General features: G+C 42.3%; 4 protein-coding genes across 6 annotated transcripts in view; 2 read left to right on the forward strand and 2 right to left on the reverse strand.

Annotated features, from left to right (window-relative positions):
- Positions 1-208: 208 nt before the first annotated feature.
- On the reverse strand, positions 209-9,101 carry slc25a23a (solute carrier family 25 member 23a). Of its 2 annotated transcripts, none has more exons than XM_060860517.1 (10): positions 8,844-9,101; positions 7,067-7,190; positions 6,809-6,896; positions 6,432-6,543; positions 6,178-6,336; positions 5,919-6,071; positions 4,777-4,890; positions 3,906-4,073; positions 3,304-3,454; positions 209-2,865 (listed from the first exon to the last, which is right to left on the reverse strand). In XM_060860517.1, the coding sequence occupies exons 1-10, from the start codon at positions 9,099-9,101 to the stop codon at positions 2,684-2,686; spliced, it is 1,509 nt and encodes a 502-aa protein (XP_060716500.1). In that variant the 3' UTR covers positions 209-2,683. The 2 variants fall into 2 exon arrangements, with proteins under 2 accessions (XP_060716500.1, XP_060716498.1); XM_060860515.1 differs by having other exon boundaries at positions 7,067-7,193.
- si:ch211-196h16.12 (regulator of G-protein signaling 5) lies at positions 9,091-12,887 on the forward strand. Of its 2 annotated transcripts, none has more exons than XM_060860575.1 (5): positions 9,091-9,193; positions 11,636-11,692; positions 11,800-11,852; positions 12,057-12,220; positions 12,367-12,887. In XM_060860575.1, the coding sequence occupies exons 2-5, from the start codon at positions 11,646-11,648 to the stop codon at positions 12,532-12,534; spliced, it is 432 nt and encodes a 143-aa protein (XP_060716558.1). In that variant the 5' UTR covers positions 9,091-9,193; positions 11,636-11,645; the 3' UTR covers positions 12,535-12,887. The 2 variants fall into 2 exon arrangements, with proteins under 2 accessions (XP_060716558.1, XP_060716557.1); XM_060860574.1 differs by lacking the exon at positions 9,091-9,193 and adding an exon at positions 10,987-11,145.
- Positions 12,888-14,384: 1,497 nt separating this feature from the next.
- c24h19orf53 (chromosome 24 C19orf53 homolog) lies at positions 14,385-16,482 on the forward strand. Its single transcript, XM_060860587.1, has 3 exons — positions 14,385-14,539; positions 15,311-15,366; positions 15,500-16,482. Exons 1-3 carry the CDS (start codon positions 14,452-14,454, stop codon positions 15,659-15,661), a joined length of 306 nt encoding a protein of 101 aa, XP_060716570.1. The 5' UTR covers positions 14,385-14,451; the 3' UTR covers positions 15,662-16,482.
- A 341-nt stretch (positions 16,483-16,823) lies between these two features.
- Positions 16,824-18,712, reverse strand: part of vps54 (VPS54 subunit of GARP complex) — a 26,363-nt gene continuing 24,474 nt past the window's right edge. Inside the window, exons 19-23 of the mRNA XM_060860481.1 lie at positions 18,560-18,681; positions 18,317-18,397; positions 17,981-18,088; positions 17,782-17,876; positions 16,824-17,655 (exon numbers count right to left, since the gene is read on the reverse strand). Coding sequence (XP_060716464.1) covers positions 17,553-17,655; positions 17,782-17,876; positions 17,981-18,088; positions 18,317-18,397; positions 18,560-18,681 — 509 coding nt within the window. The 3' untranslated portion in view covers positions 16,824-17,552. The remainder of the gene's footprint in view (positions 17,656-17,781; positions 17,877-17,980; positions 18,089-18,316; positions 18,398-18,559; positions 18,682-18,712) is intronic.

Consider the following 18,712-nt stretch of genomic DNA (forward strand, 5'->3'; position numbering starts at 1 on the left):
TTTACACTCCAAATAAATAAATAAATACAATTATTTGTTTATTTTAATTTTTTTATTTTCTTAAAAATTTCTTTCTTAAAAACATTTTCTTTTGTTCATTTTTTTGTTGTTTTGATGCAAACAAAAGAATAAATGTAAAATGGGAGCATTTCGAACTTCAACTTTTAGGATTTACACCGAGAAAATAAATACTGAGAAACCGCAGACATCATATAATATAATATAACTTTAATAAATGACAAAATCTTAAACACGTGTTCAACTACAAAACATCCTGGAAATATTACTTACATTCAAAACTTGATATAAACTACAAAGTGTCACCAAGATTCAGCCAAAACGTTCAGCCAGATCAACAAAACCATCACGTCGCTGCAGCTTGTTTCAGCTCATCAGTAAAATTGTGCTGTTTCATCAAAGGATTTGCAGGACCAAGCAGGACCAAGGTTCCACAAAGAACTTTTAAAGATTCCTCCACAATCCAAAAGTCAAACCCAAGCCCAGTGTAGAAGCCTTCAGCACCGTTTGTCTCTATCATACAGGGTTTCCAGCAGAACCCTTCGTTATTTAAAGAACCCTTGAAGAAGCCTGTTTTCATTTGGTTTCCCTTTCAGCCAAGGTACCAATAGAACCTCTTTAGGAAGCCAGAATCATTAAATAAAAAATAAATAAAAAAAAAGAACCAAACAGCTGAGAACTGTCCATTAAGAGGTTTAGACGTTTCTAGTCATGATGTCTGAGAAAAAGGTTTGGATGGTTGTTGCTTATATAATTTAATATGTGGCGGCTGTAAACGTTCCGTTTAGGTGTTTTACAGAAACTTTGCTCGTCTCTGAAAGTGTCACTGATCTCTTTTACGCTTATCGGTGTGATGTTCGTGTCTTCTGAGACAGAGCTCATGATCGCAGCTGTAATCAGACCTGCGCCGGGTCCAAAATCAAACACACTTGTAGCAGTGATGGCTAACGATACAACAGCATTCAGGAGCGTGATACTTATAAACAGTCCAGAACTCATCATCTCGACAGTTTGATCTGACAGCTTTGGTTTAGATCTCAAGAGCTAAAAACATCTTGATCCATCAAAACATCTGGGCTTTTAACTGCTTGGTTATGAGTTTAAATCCCAACAATCAGGTTTAATTTGACTGAAAGTGCCTAATTTGCTGTTACGACAAACCAAATCTACAAAATAGACACAAACTTCCCACTTTAATACCTGCCAAAATATCTATATTAATTAGGGTTTGTGACAAATAAGTCCATGTAACATGTAACACTTGGATATATTAAAATAATATTAAATTAAAACTATTAAAAATGATAAGGACCCACATAAGGAGTCACTGTGATCCTCTAAAAAAAAACAAAAAACAGGGACATTAATTTATTGTAATTTAGCATACAATAAGCAAATGTAGGAAGCAAATTTACAACAGAAATCACACACTTTTAACCTTTGGTTAAATTAAATTAATTCCATGTTATTAATTTTATTATCCATTAGAATTGACCCGATGCAGTTCCACCAGATCACCGCTAGATGACTCTCTATCGTCGTATCAGGATTTGCACACAGCCCGTAATGCAGCAATAAACACTCCCCCCTAGTGGTGAGCTGGTGGAACTGCAACGAATCCATATACATTAAAAGAAAAATGTGTGTATGCTTTATTTTTTATAAAGTAAAACTGTGTCTGCTGGCCTTAAAGATTAAATCTGTCAGGATTTTAACTATCCGAGCAGTAAGTATGGTGGTGTAAGTGAAGTAAACAAACAACAACAACACACTTTTCCATTGTTTCATTCTCACTCCTTCACTCCACAGTTAAGAAAATAGATCCGGGTTCTTATATGTTATAAAATATAACACATGCTCACTTACATGTAACTTGTATTAATAATGAAGCACATGCTCGTTTATGCCATATTTTCCAGACTATAAACCTATAATCTGTCGGTCAGTTCCATCCTCAGCGTTCTAAACCTGCTGAAGATGTTTCACCTTCCTGTAGGTTTTCGAAAATTCCCTTTATGCTTGCAAAAAAATGCAAGATAGCGTGTATGATTCATATCAGATGCTTCGGGTTTTATAGTCTGGGGAACACGGTACTGTATGTATATCTTGTGCGTGCGCACACACACACACACACACACACACACACACACACACACACAGACACATTTCTAAGCATTAACACACACGTTAGGGTTCATTTCACCTCCTGAAGAGGACAGCCTGTGAGTCTGAATGTGAGGACCCTGTTGATCAACAGCACAAATAAACAGCCAGGAAATGGAGAATAACAACGTCACAAAGTTGTACAGGTTAAAGTTTTGCTAATAGTTTGTAAACAGTTGATGTCAGCTGTCACAAGGTTGTTGTTTTTTTTGTTGTTGTTGCATATTTTTGAATGTAATATAAACTTATTTTATTTCTTTATTTTAAACGACTGTACTGGAGCCCTGTTGATTTTCAGTCTGAATGTAAAACTTGAGTTCCAACCTCTGCCTTTAGGAGCAAATCCACTCTTTGGTCAATTCAGCTCTCCATCATGGAGTGCATTAACTAGCTTTTCCCTACTAGCTTTCTCACTTCTTATTCAGTCTGTTCTCCATGACTTCAAGACAGTTCATCAGTCAAAGTCTCTCTCTCTCTCTCTCTCTCTGTCTGTCTCCCTCTCTCACTTTCCCACTCCCAGTACTTTCCTCATGTGTTCGTACACCACGTAGGAGATGCTGACAGCTGGAATGACCTTGAGGAAGTTGGGTGCGATGCCACGGTACAGTCCCACCACACCCTCCTGAGCCATGATGCTACGGAACAGAGAGAGCATGGAGAGCTGAGGGCCACCTTTCACCGTTGCTGAGAGAAAGAGAGAGAGAGAGAGAGAGAGAACATATTCATGCATATAAACGTTTCAACATCCATCCATCCATCCAAGCATCCATTCATTCATACAGTTATCCAGCAAATCGTTTGTCCGTCCATCCTTCCATCCAAGAGAAACAGCTATCGAGCCAACCATCTATCAATCCATAAAGCCAAACATCCACCCATCTATTCACCATCCATTCATGAAGTGAAACAAGTTTCTATCTCCCCATCTAACCACCCATCCATCCATTTATCCAGCAAAGCATCTACCCATCTTTCTAACCATCCCTCCATCAGTAAACCCAATTATTTAATACATTTACTACTGGAATCCTTCAAACATCCCTTCTATTCATCTACAGTCTAGAATCTGTTACTCTTTAAACTAAACACAAAGATTCATTGCGCTCATGTTGACTCACTCACCTTGTGCCTGCATGCGGGTTCGGACCAGCGCGAGCGGATACGATGCCAGCTGACCACATGTGCTGGAAACTGTGCCACATCCAACCAGAACATGCACACCGGGATCAACAGAGCTGGAGCTCTGTCTCTGTAACCATATGTTTTTCAGGGTCTGTGAGAGAGAGAGAGAGAGAGAGAGAGAGAGAGAGAGAGAAGGAGCGAGAGACAGAGAGAAGGAGCGAGAGACAGAGAGTGAAAGAGAAAGAGACAAAGATAGATAGATAGATAGATAGATAGATAGATAGATAGATAGATAGATAGATAGTGACAGAGAGATAGAAAGAGAGATAGATAGATAGATAGATAGATAGATAGATAGATAGAGAAAGAGAGAGACAGAGAGATAGAGAGAGAGATAGATAGATAGATAGATAGATAGATAGATAGATAGAGAGATAGAGAGATAGAGAGATAGATAGATAGATAGATAGATGGATAGAGAGAGAGTGAGTGATAGAGAGAGATTCTAACAGCTGGTAAACATCATTGTTATTGCTCTCTGGTTATAAACATCACTTAGTGAGTTAATACTCTGTGAGCTGAACATTAAAGCGTCCGTGTACCTCGTAGACGGCCAGGTCAATGCCGGCGTACGGAATGATGCCCAGTAGGTTAGGTATGTAGCCTTTATAAAACGCCCACACGCCCTCCTTCTGCAAGATCTGCCAAGCGCAGTCGATCACGCCCGAGTACTGTCCCGTCATACGCAGCGTCAGACGCGTCTTCAGCACCTACACACAGAACGCTGATCATCAGATCCTGCAAAGCCCCGGAGCTGCACTCATCCCGTTCCTGGCTGAGTTCCTGAACATTCCACAGCACAGTGTTTGTGGCTTGAGTGAACAGTGATGCTTCACAGATTCAGCTTAGCTCGTTTTACCAGGAAGATCTTCTCAGCCAGAGGAAAGTGACCCACAGATTTAAACAATTCTAATTTTAACTAGCTGCATGACACCAGACAGATAGAATCACATTTTACTATAACATGTGTAGTTACGAAGAAAATCAATCCTGAGCTCATCTCTCATCCACTCTGGACTCACTCACTCATTTTCTACCGCTTATCCGAACTACCTCGGGTCACAGGGAGCCTGTGCCTATCTCAGGCGTCATCGGGCATCAAGGCAGGATACACCCTGGACGGAGTGCCAACCCATCACAGGGCACACACACACACTCTCATTCACTCACACACTACGGACAATTTTCCAGAGATGCCAATCAACCTACCATGCATGTCTTTGGACCGGGGGAGGAAACCGGAGTACCCGGAGGAAACCCCCGAGGCACGGGGAGAACATGCAAACTCCACACACACAAGGTGGAGGTGGGAATCGAACCCCGACCCTGGAGGTGTGAGGCGAACGTGCTAACCACTAAGCCACCGTGCCCCCACTTTGGAATTTTTTTATTTATTTATATATTTATTTTTACCTCCATGGGGTAAATGATTGTCTGTGCCGTGGCTCCTGCTAAGGATCCAGCGACGAATCTCTCCTGAACCTTCAGACTTCCTCCGTCTTTACTGCCGTGAATCAGCTGCTTTATCTGTAAAATCAAATGCACTGAAGAGTCGCAGAGGAAACGATTACAAGATGTCTGAGGAGTTAGCGGTTAGCGTTTGGCACAAGACAGAGGGATGAAGTTAAAGGTGGGGTCTCCATTGTTTGATAAATGCTTCAGAAAACTGAGTCAAAAACAAAACAAAAACAAACCTAACGTGTAGCCAATGAGCAGAAAGGGGCGTGTCTTGTCGATATGCGGCAGAGAGAGTGTTCAGTGCGCATGTGTGACATTAGCAGAAAGCGGTTTTAACATTGACATGGAGGATAAAAACAAAGAAAGAAAGAGAAGAAAGACTTACGATAAGGTAAGAAGTAGGACGTGTTAATATAGGATCAGCTTTCCAGCGCTGGAGAGAACTGAAGGAGCAGGAAGTTGGTCACATATTCACAGATTGGAGTTTCCTGAGTCAATAACTCCTGAGCTAAACACTGTTACTACACAAATAACACCTCTTTTCTATCGTAGTAATATAGAGACGCAGCTACAACCGTGTTTTGTGTAGTAACAGTGTTTAGCTCAGGAGTTATTGACTCGGGAAACTCCAATCTGTGAATATGTGACCAACTTTACTTAAGACGCCGAGGCGCTTTTTTCCTTCTCGATAGGTGAGTAACGTTGGTTTTGCTTTGTTACACAGAACTAATATATGTCTTTGTCCTTTACATGATTATGCTTGTGTGTCATTTTTGCTTGTTTGTTTATCTACAATCGTATTGTTCTTCCCTTCAGCTATGATAAAGACACGTTTCTTTCCATTAGCTGCCTGGGTTACGTATGTACGTGTGGGCGGAGCTATCGATACAGGGGTGGGACCCATTTGGGTTAGGGGCGTGTTTGTTTTGGTGATTTCAAATGTCAACATTGGCTTTCAAACAACGGAGACCCCACCTTTAATGGTTAATTGTTAGATTTAGGGGTTTTCAGTAAAAAGTCATAAATATCCTTATGTAAAAGTTAAAGTAATACAAGTCTGTGTGTGTGTGTGTGTGTGTGTGTGTGTGTTCACTGACCTGTTCATAAGCAAAGAATTTGATGGCCGTTTCCGGGGCGATTTTCAGCACGTTGATCCCATTTCCTCTCCACAGGGCTTGTACCCCTCCTTCCTTCACCATCCTCTTCAGCCCTTTCCACACACTGCCCTTATCTAAGCTCTGACCGTGAACCTACACACACACACACACACACACCAGAGATATCCTTCACTGGGCTGAAGCAGTGGTTTTGTGTGTGTATATGTGTGTGTGTGTGTGTGTGTGTAAGAACTCTGACCTGCATGAAGACTTTGAGTCGGTCGAGAGGAGCCGTGCCGGTCCTGGAGACGGTTCCCGCCATGGCACCTGCCATCAGCTGCCTCCACACAAACCCTGACTTCTTCTCCTTCTCTGAGAACTCATCAGGAACAGTCAGGAGCTCCCCGATGTCCAGGATCTACACACACCCACAGAGTAAAGAGTACAAGATAAAGAAAAACAATGCTGAATCGTGTGTGTGTGTGTGTGTGTGTGTGTGTGTGTGTGGCTAACCAGAGAGCGTTTCCAGTAGAGGGCAATGTCCTCCACGCTGTGCAGAGGGTTAAACAGGAAATGGTCACGCCACTCCACCCAGTCGATGGTCATTGTGCCGTCCTTGTCCATGCTGCATTGAGCGCACACGTGCACGCACACACACACAATACAAATATGAGCTATTTGAAACTTTAGTTATTTTATTCACAACCTTAAACCAACCACAGTCCTCACAGTAACCATGGAAACAGAACTGCCAATAAAATGTCTGTGGTTAGAAACAATGTGTTTAAAAAGTAGGCGGAGTCACAGTTCAGCTCCGTCAATCATAAAAGGGTTTCTATAACTCACACACTGACACACACACATGCACGCACATGTGCACGCACACACACCTCTGCAGGATCTTGTTTGCCTCAGCTAGGGTAACTTCCACTCCCACATTGTGTAACGAGAGCTGGATCTCTCCAGCATCAATCTCACCTGTAAAACACACACACACACACACACACACATACACACATACACACACACATACACACACAAAAAATTAAAGCCCAGAGACCAGTGGCAGCTCCAGTTGAAATATCTCACAGTCATTACGTGACACTGAGTGTGAGATGATAACAGAAGGCAACATGTAAATTGCTCACCATCGTTATTGCGGTCCAGGCTACTGAACATGAGGCGAAGACGCTTCTCGTGAGTGCGCAGGTACTGTGTGAACTCCTCAAAGTCCAACTGTCCATCCTGATTAGTGTCTCCTTCTCTCACAATCTGCTGTGGGACAGGGCAGAGAGGAGAGGAGAGGAGAGGAGAGGAGAGGAGAGGAGAGGAGAGGAGAGGAGGCCCAGATTGGTTAGAAATGAAGGAATAAAGAAAGGGAGGAGGAGAAAGAGGAGGACAAGGAAAGCGAGGAGGAAAAAGCAAGTTACATGATGCAAAGCCATTGATGTGACACACAACAGGTCACATGAGCCACCACCAAGCACATAAGCACAACACCACAGTACAGTACAGTGAGGCACAGAGACAGGAGCTAGAAATGTTCCAGACTACTGACCCATCAAATAAAAGATTTTTCTATGAAGATCAAAAACGTCCTGTTTCCTGTTTCCTGTTTCCTTCCTGATGACAATCTAACATGGCTCTTCTGAGGAGGCTGCAGTGAAGTGGTGGGAGCTGCGGTTTAAAAGTGATTTCACAAACACGGTGTTCCTCAACTCAGCTATATTTAGAGTTAATATTGAAGGAAAAAAATACTCTGGGTCATGATTTTACTCTCAAAAACTCTCGCTCTCTTCCTCCTTATACGTCTCTTTCTCTCTCTTTCACTTTCCTTACATGTCTCTCTCGCTCTCTCTCTCTCTCTCTCTCTCTCCCTCTGTCGGGACATGTTTTCTGCTCCACATGGATGATTTCCAAGTTCTTGACCTTTTTTTTCTTCCCCCAAGGTCTAATATGTGTGTGTGTGTGAGTGTGTGTGTGAAAGAGAGAGAGAGAGAGAAATAGTGTGAGGTTTCAGTTTACACACTTCTGACCCTTTCACCCAGCCCAAAAAAGGCCACAGACATGCACATGCGCTTGTGCAACACACACACACACACACAGAGAGTCACATGTGCAACAGTGAACATGCCTGTAAATAAATAATCTCATGCAAACACATACACACACAAATACACAGATGGAGAGAAGGTGGGTGTGACAACTGGTTACCAAACACCACACACATTTCTGTCTCACACACTCACATTCCTACAAACAATTAACACAAGACTGGCAACAAGAACAATGTGTTTTTCAGAACACACACATACACACACATAGGAGCTTCCTGAAATGGGGTTTCATTGCTGAGGAGCCACACAAGACTAAGACCATGACACACAATGCAATGCAATACAGAGCAAAGTGTCTGGTGGAGAAGTGGAAACCTCCACCACTGGACTCCAGGGCAGTGGGGACATCTTTGGATTGATGAATCATGCTTCACTATTGTGCAGTGCAGTGGTGGTGCTCAGTAGAACACACTGTGCTCAAAGTAATGTGTGCTGCAGGAAGGGCAGTGTGTGTGTGTGTGTGTGTGTGAGAGAGAGAGAGAGTATGTGTGTGTGTGTATACGTGTGTGTGTGTGTGTGTGTATGTGTGTGTGTGTGTGTATGTGTATATGTGTGTGTATGTGTGTGTGTGTGTATATATATGTGTGTATGTGTATATGTGTGTGTGTGTGTGTATATGTGTGTATGTGTGTGTGTGTATATGTGTGTGTGTGTATGTGTGTGTATGTGTATATGTGTGTATATGTGTGTGTGTGTGTGTGTATATGTGTGTATGTGTGTGTATGTGTGTGTGTGTGTGTATATATATGTGTGTATGTGTATATGTGTGTATATGTGTGTGTGTGTGTATGTGTGTATGTGTGTGTACCTCCTCCGCCGATGTGCGTGAGAGAAGCCCCCGGGCCGCCAGCCCCGCCCTGAGCTCATTAATGTCGACCCGTCCGTCTTTATTGGTGTCGAGCTGGTCGAAGATCTCAGTCCAGAGCCGCTCTCTCTCCTGGTCCGTTTCGGGTCCGTTCTCCTGGCACCTGGCTCGCGAGCACCAGCACCGCACGGCACCGGACCTCCGCGGCTCAGCCATGCGCGTGTGTGCCTGCGGTGTCCCGGCACCACCGGTTACTTTCATAGTGTTCACACCATCGGCGCGGCTCGTGTGCGCACCACAGGGGAAGAATAGACCTTAACAAACCCGACTATAACCGGATCTGAAATAGAGCTGTAACTAACACACACACACACACACACACACACACACACACACACACAGCGGTGTTAAACAGCTGGTTTGTTGCGCTTTGCTGTGTTTTTTTTCCCCCTTCTCTCTGAAACCAGGAAGTAACCCAAAACCAATCAACACGCAACTGTGCTTTTTCTCTCTCGAGTCACGGCGCGTAAAACGGTAACACGTGAAACGCGTCAACGCCGCAGTTGCGTAACATCGTGTACGCGTGCGTTCCATCCGGGACTTTTCCTCTGTGCGTCTTGCGTTTGCGCGTGTTTGGGGGTCACAGTCTATTGCAGATAAGAGAACGGATCTGTCCCAAAATCGCTCTACCTGCGGTTACCATAGTAACCAATCCTTCATGATAGCGGCCTGTGTTTTATTTCAGCCGATTTTGCAGACGATCTTTAGGTCACATGATACACGCTGATGATCTCTAAAGTGTCACACAGGCACCTTTTGTGTTACATAAACACCTCTTGAACAACAACAACAACAAAAAAAAAAAGGGGGGTATTATTACGTCATAATAAGGGGCGGGGCACCAGGGCAGGGTACATTTACATACAGTAAAACCACCATGGACGTTAAACCTGATTCTGCTATGAACATTAATTATCGTATGAATAACTTGCAAGGGTTTATTCTTTTATTCAAGAACTTAAATTCATCCTTCATCCATTTGTCCTGCGGGTGAATTCGATCCCTAATGTTACGTTTCGGGGGTCACGGTGGCTTAGTGGTTAGCACGTTCTCCTCACACTTCCAGGGTCGGGGTTCGATTCCCGCCTCCACCTTGTGTGTGGAGTTTGCATGTTCTCCCCGTGCCTCGGGGGTTTCCTCCGGGTACTCCGGTTTCCTCCCCCTGTCCAAAGACATGCATGGTAGGTTGATTGGCATCTCTGGAAAATTGTCCCTAGTGTGTGATTGCGTGAGTGAATGAGTGTGTGTGTGTGCACCCTGCGATGGGTTGGCACTCCGTCCAGGGTGTATCCTGCCTTGATGCCCAATGACGCCTGCGATAGGCACAGGCTCCCCGTGACCCGAGGTAGTTCGGATAAGCGGTAGAAGATGAATGAATGAATGTTACGTTTGTTCTAATCAGCTCCGCTCTTCTCTTGTGAAGACTTTGCACTAGATGTTGGATCACGTCTGTGTGGATCACAGTTCGTTTGTTCGTTCAGCTACAAGAGCATCCGAGAGATCAGACCCTGAGGTTGGGATGTTGAGGAGACACCACTTCAGGGCTCTGTGCACAGCGCTCGAGTTCGGACTTTGTGGCAACGGTTTATAGAAAAAAACACATAGGGTTGTGTTGGCCAGGGGTGCACATACTTTTGTGAGGCTTATTATCATGATTAACTCCACCAGCTGTCACTTATGTCACTGACTAGGTTTGGATTTTGGGCAACACTGACACTCTACATTTAATTTCTGTGTTTAATGTTAAATATACTCTGGACGGACTATATTCTGAGCACACACACACACACACACACACACACACACACACACACACACACGTGAGCACATGCATGCTCCACCTGTCCTATCTGTCATCTCTTTAATCACCCATATATACAGTGATACTGTACAGACACAGAAGAACAACACATACACACAATTTTCTTAATGACTACAATCACCCGCTATTGTCGTGATGACTGGAGGAAATCAGCACCAGTAATTCCATTATTGTAAACATTGATCTGTTTGTTCAACCCTCAGGGAAACTTCTACGTCTAATACACAGACACACAGACACACAGACCCCTAATATCTTATACGTGTGTGTTCAGTGATGGAACATGAGATAAAAAGCTGTATAAGAGGCAGAGGCTGGAGCAGAGAGACACACAGAGCTCGAGTTCTCTTTCTGTCTAATCTCTCTCTGATAGTCACTGATGTGTAAGGGCCTCTCTGCTCTCCCCTCATCATGCCTGGAGAAGTGAGTACTGTAGTGTGTGTGTGTGTGTGTGTGTGTGTGTGTGTGTGTGTTGGTATTTATCTATTTTTATTGCCTTCTAATACTTTTACCTTTTAAGACTTCGACTGTATTTCAATATTATTCATTATTATATTATTATATTATATTATCATTATTATTATATTATTCATACACTTGATTTTACTTTACTGGAGACTGACGAGTTGGAAAAGAGAAGCTGATGTGGAACCTATGATATAAAAAGAGTTATGAAATATAAAATGAAAGTATGAAAATATGGTCAACGTTATAGAGTCGTTATTTGATCTGAGAGCAAAACTGCGTTTTAAAATACTGTCACTGCCAGTGTGGCAATTTACATGATAGTTCGGCAAATGTGACAAGTACGAAGCTGTCTAAAGGATTACGAAGGTCAACAGCGCAGTTCCTGTAATTATAAATTCATTTCACACAAGCTTAGAAACGTCATTTTGTCTTGTGTGTGTTTTAGGGCAAAGGAGATGAAGGTGAAGCTGACACACCTGGCTGAGAAACCACACAAACACAGGTAACACACACACACACACACACACACACACACAGGTTGCAATAGGCAAGTTATTATCAGAAGTGATCCGTTTCAGCTGTAACCTTCTTTTTCACTTTCTCTTTTAGAGCTAATGAGGAAAAAACGCCTCCTGATCTGGAATCTCTGCTGCAAAGCAAAGGTAAGGATCTTCTACACACACAGTGATAGAAACATCTTTCATTAACACAAACACGCAAACTTTTAACACATACTCTTACTTTTTACTCTAAATACTGGTTACTTTTTTAGTGGACGCTTCACACGTATTACTGAAACTGTCATTTTAATGAGTAAATTCTGACCCCATTCCATCTCTGTACTTTTCCATCCTTTTCTCTGTCAGCGGGTCTGCAGGTGTTTCGCTGGTTCCTGCGCTCGGAGTTCAGTGAGGAGAACCTGGACTTCTGGCTTGCCTGTGAGGAATACAAGACCATGCCTGAGACCAAACTGTCCTCTAAAGCCCAGATCATCTACACTCAGTTCATCGCTGCTGAAGCTCCACAGGAGGTACGGAGAGACTGATTAGCTTGTTCCACAAGAAAGTGGTGGACAGGAGGTGGATGGTCAATGTTAAAACAGCAGGGGCTCTAAATTAGACACACTGCTCCATTAAAGATCCACAGGAGATATTAAACCTGTGCTGATGTTTGCAGGTGAATCTGGACTGTGAGACGCGTGAGGTGCTGATGGACAGGATGGACACACCAGCTACCGACACATTCGTCGAAGCTCAGCAGCGCATCTTTACCCTGATGGCCAAAGACTCATTCCCTCGCTTCCTACACTCGTCCTACTATAAGCAAACAGTCAGAGGGGCCTGAGCTGGCATATGCTATATAAATGAAAAAAAAATGCTAGTAATTGATAGTAAAAGAGCATTAACGTAGATATTAGTTAACTTTAGCCGTGTCTCAAATCGTTTAATTTTCAATGAACTGAAATTTCTGATCATGTCCTAGAAGGTCCCACGATACGACATTAATTCATACAGCAGCCATTTTGAGTTGTAACATCATTGGTTGCTTTTGTGGATTTTGCTAATTTAAAAAGAAAATACTACGGTCAATAACGTACGCACGTAGCTGTAAGATCTGTGTAAGTCACCGTGTTAGTTATAAACATAAAACATAACAGATGCTATGAATAACAGAAATAAACATATCTGTAAAACTGAGTTGGTTGTGTGATTTATGTATTTATGTAAATGTGCATGACCAGGGCTCCATAAGCACACCTTCACACTCGGGGGAAATCCAAATGCCATATTTATGTAATATGTATTAAATTAAATGTTATGTTTATTATGAATTATTTAGAAAGATTTAACTTATGAACTTATGAAGCAGGGGGGGTCACGGTGGCTTAGTGGTTAGCACGTTCGCCTCACACCTCCAGGGTTGGGGGTTCGATTCCCGCCTCCACCTTGTGTGTGTGGAGTTTGCATGTTCTCCCCGTGCCTCAGGGGTTTCCTCCGGGTACTCCGGTTTCCTCCCCCGCTCCAAAGATATGCATGGTAGGTTGATTGGCATCTCTGGAAAAATGTCCGTAGCGTGAGTGATTTCGTGAGTGAATGAGAGAGTGTGTGTGTGTGTGTGTGTGTGCGCCCTGCGATGGGTTGGCACTCCGTCCAGGGTGTATCCTGCCTTGATGCCCGATGACGCCTGAGATAGGCACAGGCTCCCCGTGACCCGAGGTAGTTCGGATAAGCGGTGGAAAATGAATGAACGAATGAATAACTTATGGACACTTGATGAAACCAAGGAAGCTAAATCCATGATAGATTTCCTAAAGATGTTGGGCTTGTCATAGATATCTATACACTAGATGTCGCCTAAAAATGCGTCAAAACCGCCGCCATCTTTGTACAGTGCTCCTTTACCTCAAATGCATGGACGATGCCGGACTTCTGTGCTGCGTTTGGTTGTTCAGATGAAAGAAATCTAAAAACCAGACAGCAAGTGTTTACATTACACAAGTGAGAATGTGTTTTATGATATTGAATGTTAGGAAATTATATTTCTGGTTACGTTGGTTTGTTTTAGTCCTTGGTTAACGACCGCATACTAGTTACTCATTAGTTTGTGACAGTTAGGAAAACAGACAATGTTTGTAGGTCCCGAAGCTCTTAATAAGGACATTAAAAATTGACCCATGTTTTTTTTGCTTAAAGGTGAAAAGACCCAACTTTATGTCTGTTCTGTAAGATTCCTTTATCTGTCAAACATATTTTATTAGATTGTCCTGGACTTAACACAAGCAGAATGATCTTTTATCAACTTACTTCACTTAAGGACATATTTAATGACATTATATCTGAAAAGGGTTTGGATTTTTTTTATCTTATGTTAATAAAAAAAAGTATAATATGACTTGCTGTTTATATTTGTTTTGTATCATATTTAATAAACCAATCCAATTTAAATGTTTAAATGAACATGTATAGTCACACCATTGTAGCAGTGTTACATGCAGTAGGCTATAAGGTAAGTAGTGATTGTTCATTTAAAGTTTGTAAGTAATAAACTTACACCTACTAGCACTAGGCATTATATTGTGAAAAAGTAGATTATTTTATTATAAAAACCTTAAATGACGCACTTCCGTGTGATCCGCCACATCCACACTAATACTAGAGTACAGGATAGTGCGCAGTGCGCCGCATGTGGTAACCCATAGCAACGCTGTATTCATCCGCACTACGCAGTAAAGTAGTACCCAGGGTGCAGGATAGTGAAGCGATGGCGCAGGGGAAGCAGAAATTTAAAGCTCAGCGACCAGGAGGAGCTAAAAAACAACAAAACAAACCGAAAGGACCAAAGAAAGGAGGTAAAAACGTTTTAACGTGTTAATAAAATACTCAATAAGGATTTAAAACGTCAACAGTTTCTGCCTTTTTTTTTTTTTTTTAGCGCTAAGCTATCTAGCTAGGCCGCCATTTTGGTGCGCGTGCACTTAGTATTATTTATTATTTTAAAATAAATACACGAATGTCTTTAAAAAAATAAAGACAATTTGAAAAACGAGGGATTGGGGATGAAGGATTTTTGTATTCAGTTCTTAAATCCTTGTGGTTTTCTTTTCCTATTTACCTTCATGTAGTGTTTATCATAATAATCATATCATCATATAATCTGTATAAATGTTTTATTATAATATTATTGTCATTAATGTTTGTTTACATGGATATGGAGTTTAATGAAATCAGTAATCTGTGTGTAAATATATATATATAATATAATCAACAGTTGTCCATAACCTAGTATAAATCTTAGTGTTTAATACTGTTAATACCTGGCAACATTAATGTAAATCTTAGTGCGTTTCATACTGCTAATACCTGGCAACATGACCATCAATCTTAGTGTGATTAATACTGTTAATAACTGGCAACATGAATCTCCATCTTAGTGTTTCATGTTGCCAGGTATTACAACATTAATGTAAATCTTAGTGTGATTAATACTGTTAATATCTGGCAACATGAAGTAATATTTCAAAATTCCTTTACTGTGGCAGTGATGTTATTTATGTTATAACTGGTGTGTGTGTGTGTGTGTGTGTGTGTGTGTGTGTGTGTGTGTGTGTGTGATTTTGCAGGTCGGATCATCGCCCCGAAAAAAACAGCAGTGGTTCAACAACAGAAGCTTAAAAAGGCAAGTTTGTCTTTTTTTTTTTTTTTTAACACACTGACATGAGAAATAAACAAACACACACACAGGCTGAGTGTCGACTGACCATATATGTGTGTGTACGTAACCAAATACGTTGTGTAATCGTCTTCATCAGGGTCTGGAGGTGGCCATCAGGAATAAGATAGAAGAGGAGGTGACTCAGAAAGCCAGCACCTCCTTACACAAGAGGTTGAGTGTCCTGAAGACCCCTCAGAGAAAAGGAGGAGCAACAGGAAACACCAAAACCTCCAGCACCACCGCTGCGCCCTCTAAATAACCCCACCGTACTTCTGCACGTCATTCAGACTCCACATCACGACCGTAGAGCAGGGTCACAAAAGGAGAACGTGAAGGCGGCAGTCACACGTCTAGTGTAGAACACAGCTTTTATCAGGATTTACAGACAAGGTCTGATTTTTTTTTTTAGATGCGAATATTCAGCAGTCACATAAGTATCGACACTCTCGTTTAGATAGACGTGTGCACAGAACAGACTGTATATAATGTGTGTGTGTGTGTGTGTGTCAGAAGATTCTCAGGGATGATAAATAAATCTATATCCAGGAGTTGAGATTTTTGCTGTACAGATATGAAAACCTGAAAGAACATCTGACTACCAAGTAGATAATGAAAGCATCCAGCACTTCAGGTAAAATGAATAAAATGACAACGTTAACCATTTACAGTCTGGGTTTATTTAAAGTCATGTTCCCAATTCAAAAAAAATATCGAGCATGCCTTCGGATTTCTCTCTCTCTCTCACACACACACACGTGTGGCTGTAAGTCGTTCAGGACAGAACGTCTTTAACGGTAAAACAAAAGTAGGCACTTTTGACCAAGACAGTGCTGTGGTTAAACAGGCGAGTGCTCTCACACTTAGTATTCTTTATTTTATTTTGTTTTATTTCGAATGTTATGAACATCAGAGGCAAAACTTTTGTTGTGCATTCAGTTATATTTAAAAAAAAATCTGTTGAGTCCCAATGGCTCAGGAATTCCCAGTCAATGTGTTAGTGTGTATTCTTTTTTTTTGAGGGCTGAGATTTCACCTATTTGCATAAAATCTGCCCAAACTATAATAAAAGCATAAACAAAAGGCGTTTGTTTCTCTCGTTGTGTCTCGCTACTGATCGACAACCCGATGTATAACGTACGGTGATCTATCTGGTCCAAGACACGATACAGTGTGACTGGGAGGAGTTTAGAGATTGATTGATGTGAGGATGGTGAGGCCACGCCTCCTTCTGATCATAACTGAGCTCCTCTGGAAGCTGCAGCTGGACTTATTGGGACAAATTAACGGCATCTGGAACGCGAGTCAATGCCATGCTGAGCATTTTAAACGATGGACAAACGGGTGGAACTTTGACGAGAAGAAAACATTCGGGCTGTTAACGCAGCAATCGGCAGTAACGAAGACACAAAGTCTGGAGCAGAGAGCGCTTAAAGTTGTGATTTAATTAAAGGTGGCCTGGATATACAAGGACTTTACAGCCTCTGAAATATACCAAATAAACCTGGAGTCGTGTGTAATGTGATTTCTTCTCAGCCTCGGTGTGAAAATACTGGGAGAGTAAAAGGGTTTTAATGAGCGAAAGTCTGAACATGCTGCACCTCGTAACAACGTCTCTCTCTATCTGTTATTAAAAGGAAACAAAACGCAAAATCGTTCGGTAAAATCAGACCAGAAGAAAATAAATTATCCAAGTTTACATTTTTAAACCCACTGGTGCTTATATATAAACATCAAAATAAACAAAAATCATAATTTATTCTCAGTTTCAGTTCGTAAGCAATGATTTGACAGGATTGCACACGAGTGTAGAGCTGCACTGGATCCACAGCACATGAGGAGGCACTGAGCTTTAAACCCGACAGAAGAAGAAAGTTCCCGCCCACAGAGGATCCCTTAACTTATCCTGATTGGTCACTTGGAAGTGACGGTCTGACGCCGTAATGCTCTGGATCGTCCCGGAAAAAAGAAAACAACGAAGTGTCACAGCAGTTCTGGACGAGGAGGTAAAAAGTGTGTTTACGAAGAGGTCTCGTATACAGTGTTTGGTTCTTGTGTGACCTCTGACCTCATGTCCTCCAAAAAAGAGGAGGGAGGGAGGTCCTGGGTGCAGCTTGGTGTAAGACCCGATTGGCTGGGCCCGGTGTCCGTCATCACCTCTTCTCCCAGATCTCAGGCATGTTTAAGTCCAACCGCTCGAGCGAGCGCAGAACCTGAATGTTCTCTGTGTAAAAGGCCACGTCCACCACCACCAACCTGCAGAGACGGCGCAAGCGTGTGTTAATAAAACAGGTTCCGTTTACGTCTTCTTCATTTATTCACATGATAAAGAGAAAAATCAGCCTGTGTGTCTGGTCTACAAGAACAGGAAGTGGTTCTGACCCGTGCTGCGGTCCGCCGTCGTTCACCACCCCAAGTCGAGCCAGTTGTCTCTTCAGGTGGAGCTTAAAACTGGCATTGATCCTCAGAAACAGCATCTACACACACACACACACACAAAGGCTTCAGTATGTGTGATATAGTTAGAAGTATACTTACTGTGTGTGTGTGTGTGTGTGTGTGTGTGTAGATGCTGCCTCACCTGAGTCTGTTCCTCAGGTAGGAGCTCACTGATGGCCTCATGCATTTTTGCCATCTGCTTGCACAAGTTACGGAAACACAGTGAAGGCATCGGAGCCTTTACTTCATACTGAGAGAGAGAGAGACAGAGAGAGACAGAGAGAGAGAGATGTTTCTTACACATCAACCCCTTTAACAGAATGATTATTATTTCTAAGAAAAACTGATGTTGAGAGTTGTGTTTTAGCTGGAAGTGACTGTTATTAACAGTTAGTATATTTGCACTTTATATCATTAGCTGCTCCAGTTTTTAGTAGAAATCAGTGTGAAGTGTGTGTGTGTGTGTGTGTGTGTTCACCTTGAATAGTGCTTTCTCAAACAGACTGTCCATGATGGCCACCAGCTTTGCTGAGATCTCAGCTATATGGTCATTATAGTCCTACACACACACACACAGACACACACAGACACACACACACACACACACACACACACACACACACACACACACACGAGACATTATCAGCATTAGAATCGGCACAGTACACAGAGAGAGAGAGAGAGAGAGTGTATGTGTGTGTGTGTGTGTGTGTGTGTTTACCTTGGTGATATGGTCGAAATGGCGCAGAACACTGTACTGTTTGGGTTGGAGTTTGGTCTCAAAGTGAGCTCGGATTATAGGGATGTAGTGAACAACCAGCTGCAGACACCGAGACACCAGAGCTGAGAGAGAGAGAGACAGAGAGACAGTGAG

Source organism: Tachysurus vachellii, chromosome 24, assembly GCF_030014155.1.
Source record: "Tachysurus vachellii isolate PV-2020 chromosome 24, HZAU_Pvac_v1, whole genome shotgun sequence".
Lineage (NCBI taxonomy): Eukaryota > Metazoa > Chordata > Actinopteri > Siluriformes > Bagridae > Tachysurus > Tachysurus vachellii.

What these genes read in the sequence shown, in the direction of transcription:
- c24h19orf53 (XM_060860587.1), top strand. Translation starts at nt 14,452, where the DNA reads ATGGCGCAGGGGAAGCAGAAATTTAAAGCTCAGCGACCAGGAGGAGCT. An exon ending in GAAAGGACCAAAGAAAGGAG is followed by an intron (nt 14,540 to 15,310) that starts GTAAAAACGTTT and finishes GTGATTTTGCAG; the next exon opens with GTCGGATCATCGCCCCGAAA. An exon ending in AACAACAGAAGCTTAAAAAG is followed by an intron (nt 15,367 to 15,499) that starts GCAAGTTTGTCT and finishes CGTCTTCATCAG; the next exon opens with GGTCTGGAGGTGGCCATCAG.
- slc25a23a (XM_060860515.1), bottom strand. Translation starts at nt 9,101, where the DNA reads ATGAAAGTAACCGGTGGTGCCGGGACACCGCAGGCACACACGCGCATG. An exon ending in CCTGGACCGCAATAACGATG is followed by an intron (nt 6,897 to 7,066) that starts GTGAGCAATTTA and finishes TGTGTTTTACAG; the next exon opens with GTGAGATTGATGCTGGAGAG. An exon ending in CAATCATTTACCCCATGGAG is followed by an intron (nt 4,074 to 4,776) that starts GTAAAAATAAAT and finishes TTCTGTGTGTAG; the next exon opens with GTGCTGAAGACGCGTCTGAC.
- si:ch211-196h16.12 (XM_060860574.1), top strand. Translation starts at nt 11,102, where the DNA reads ATGTGTAAGGGCCTCTCTGCTCTCCCCTCATCATGCCTGGAGAA. An exon ending in CCCTCATCATGCCTGGAGAA is followed by an intron (nt 11,146 to 11,635) that starts GTGAGTACTGTA and finishes TGTGTGTTTTAG; the next exon opens with GGCAAAGGAGATGAAGGTGA. An exon ending in ATCTCTGCTGCAAAGCAAAG is followed by an intron (nt 11,853 to 12,056) that starts GTAAGGATCTTC and finishes TTTCTCTGTCAG; the next exon opens with CGGGTCTGCAGGTGTTTCGC.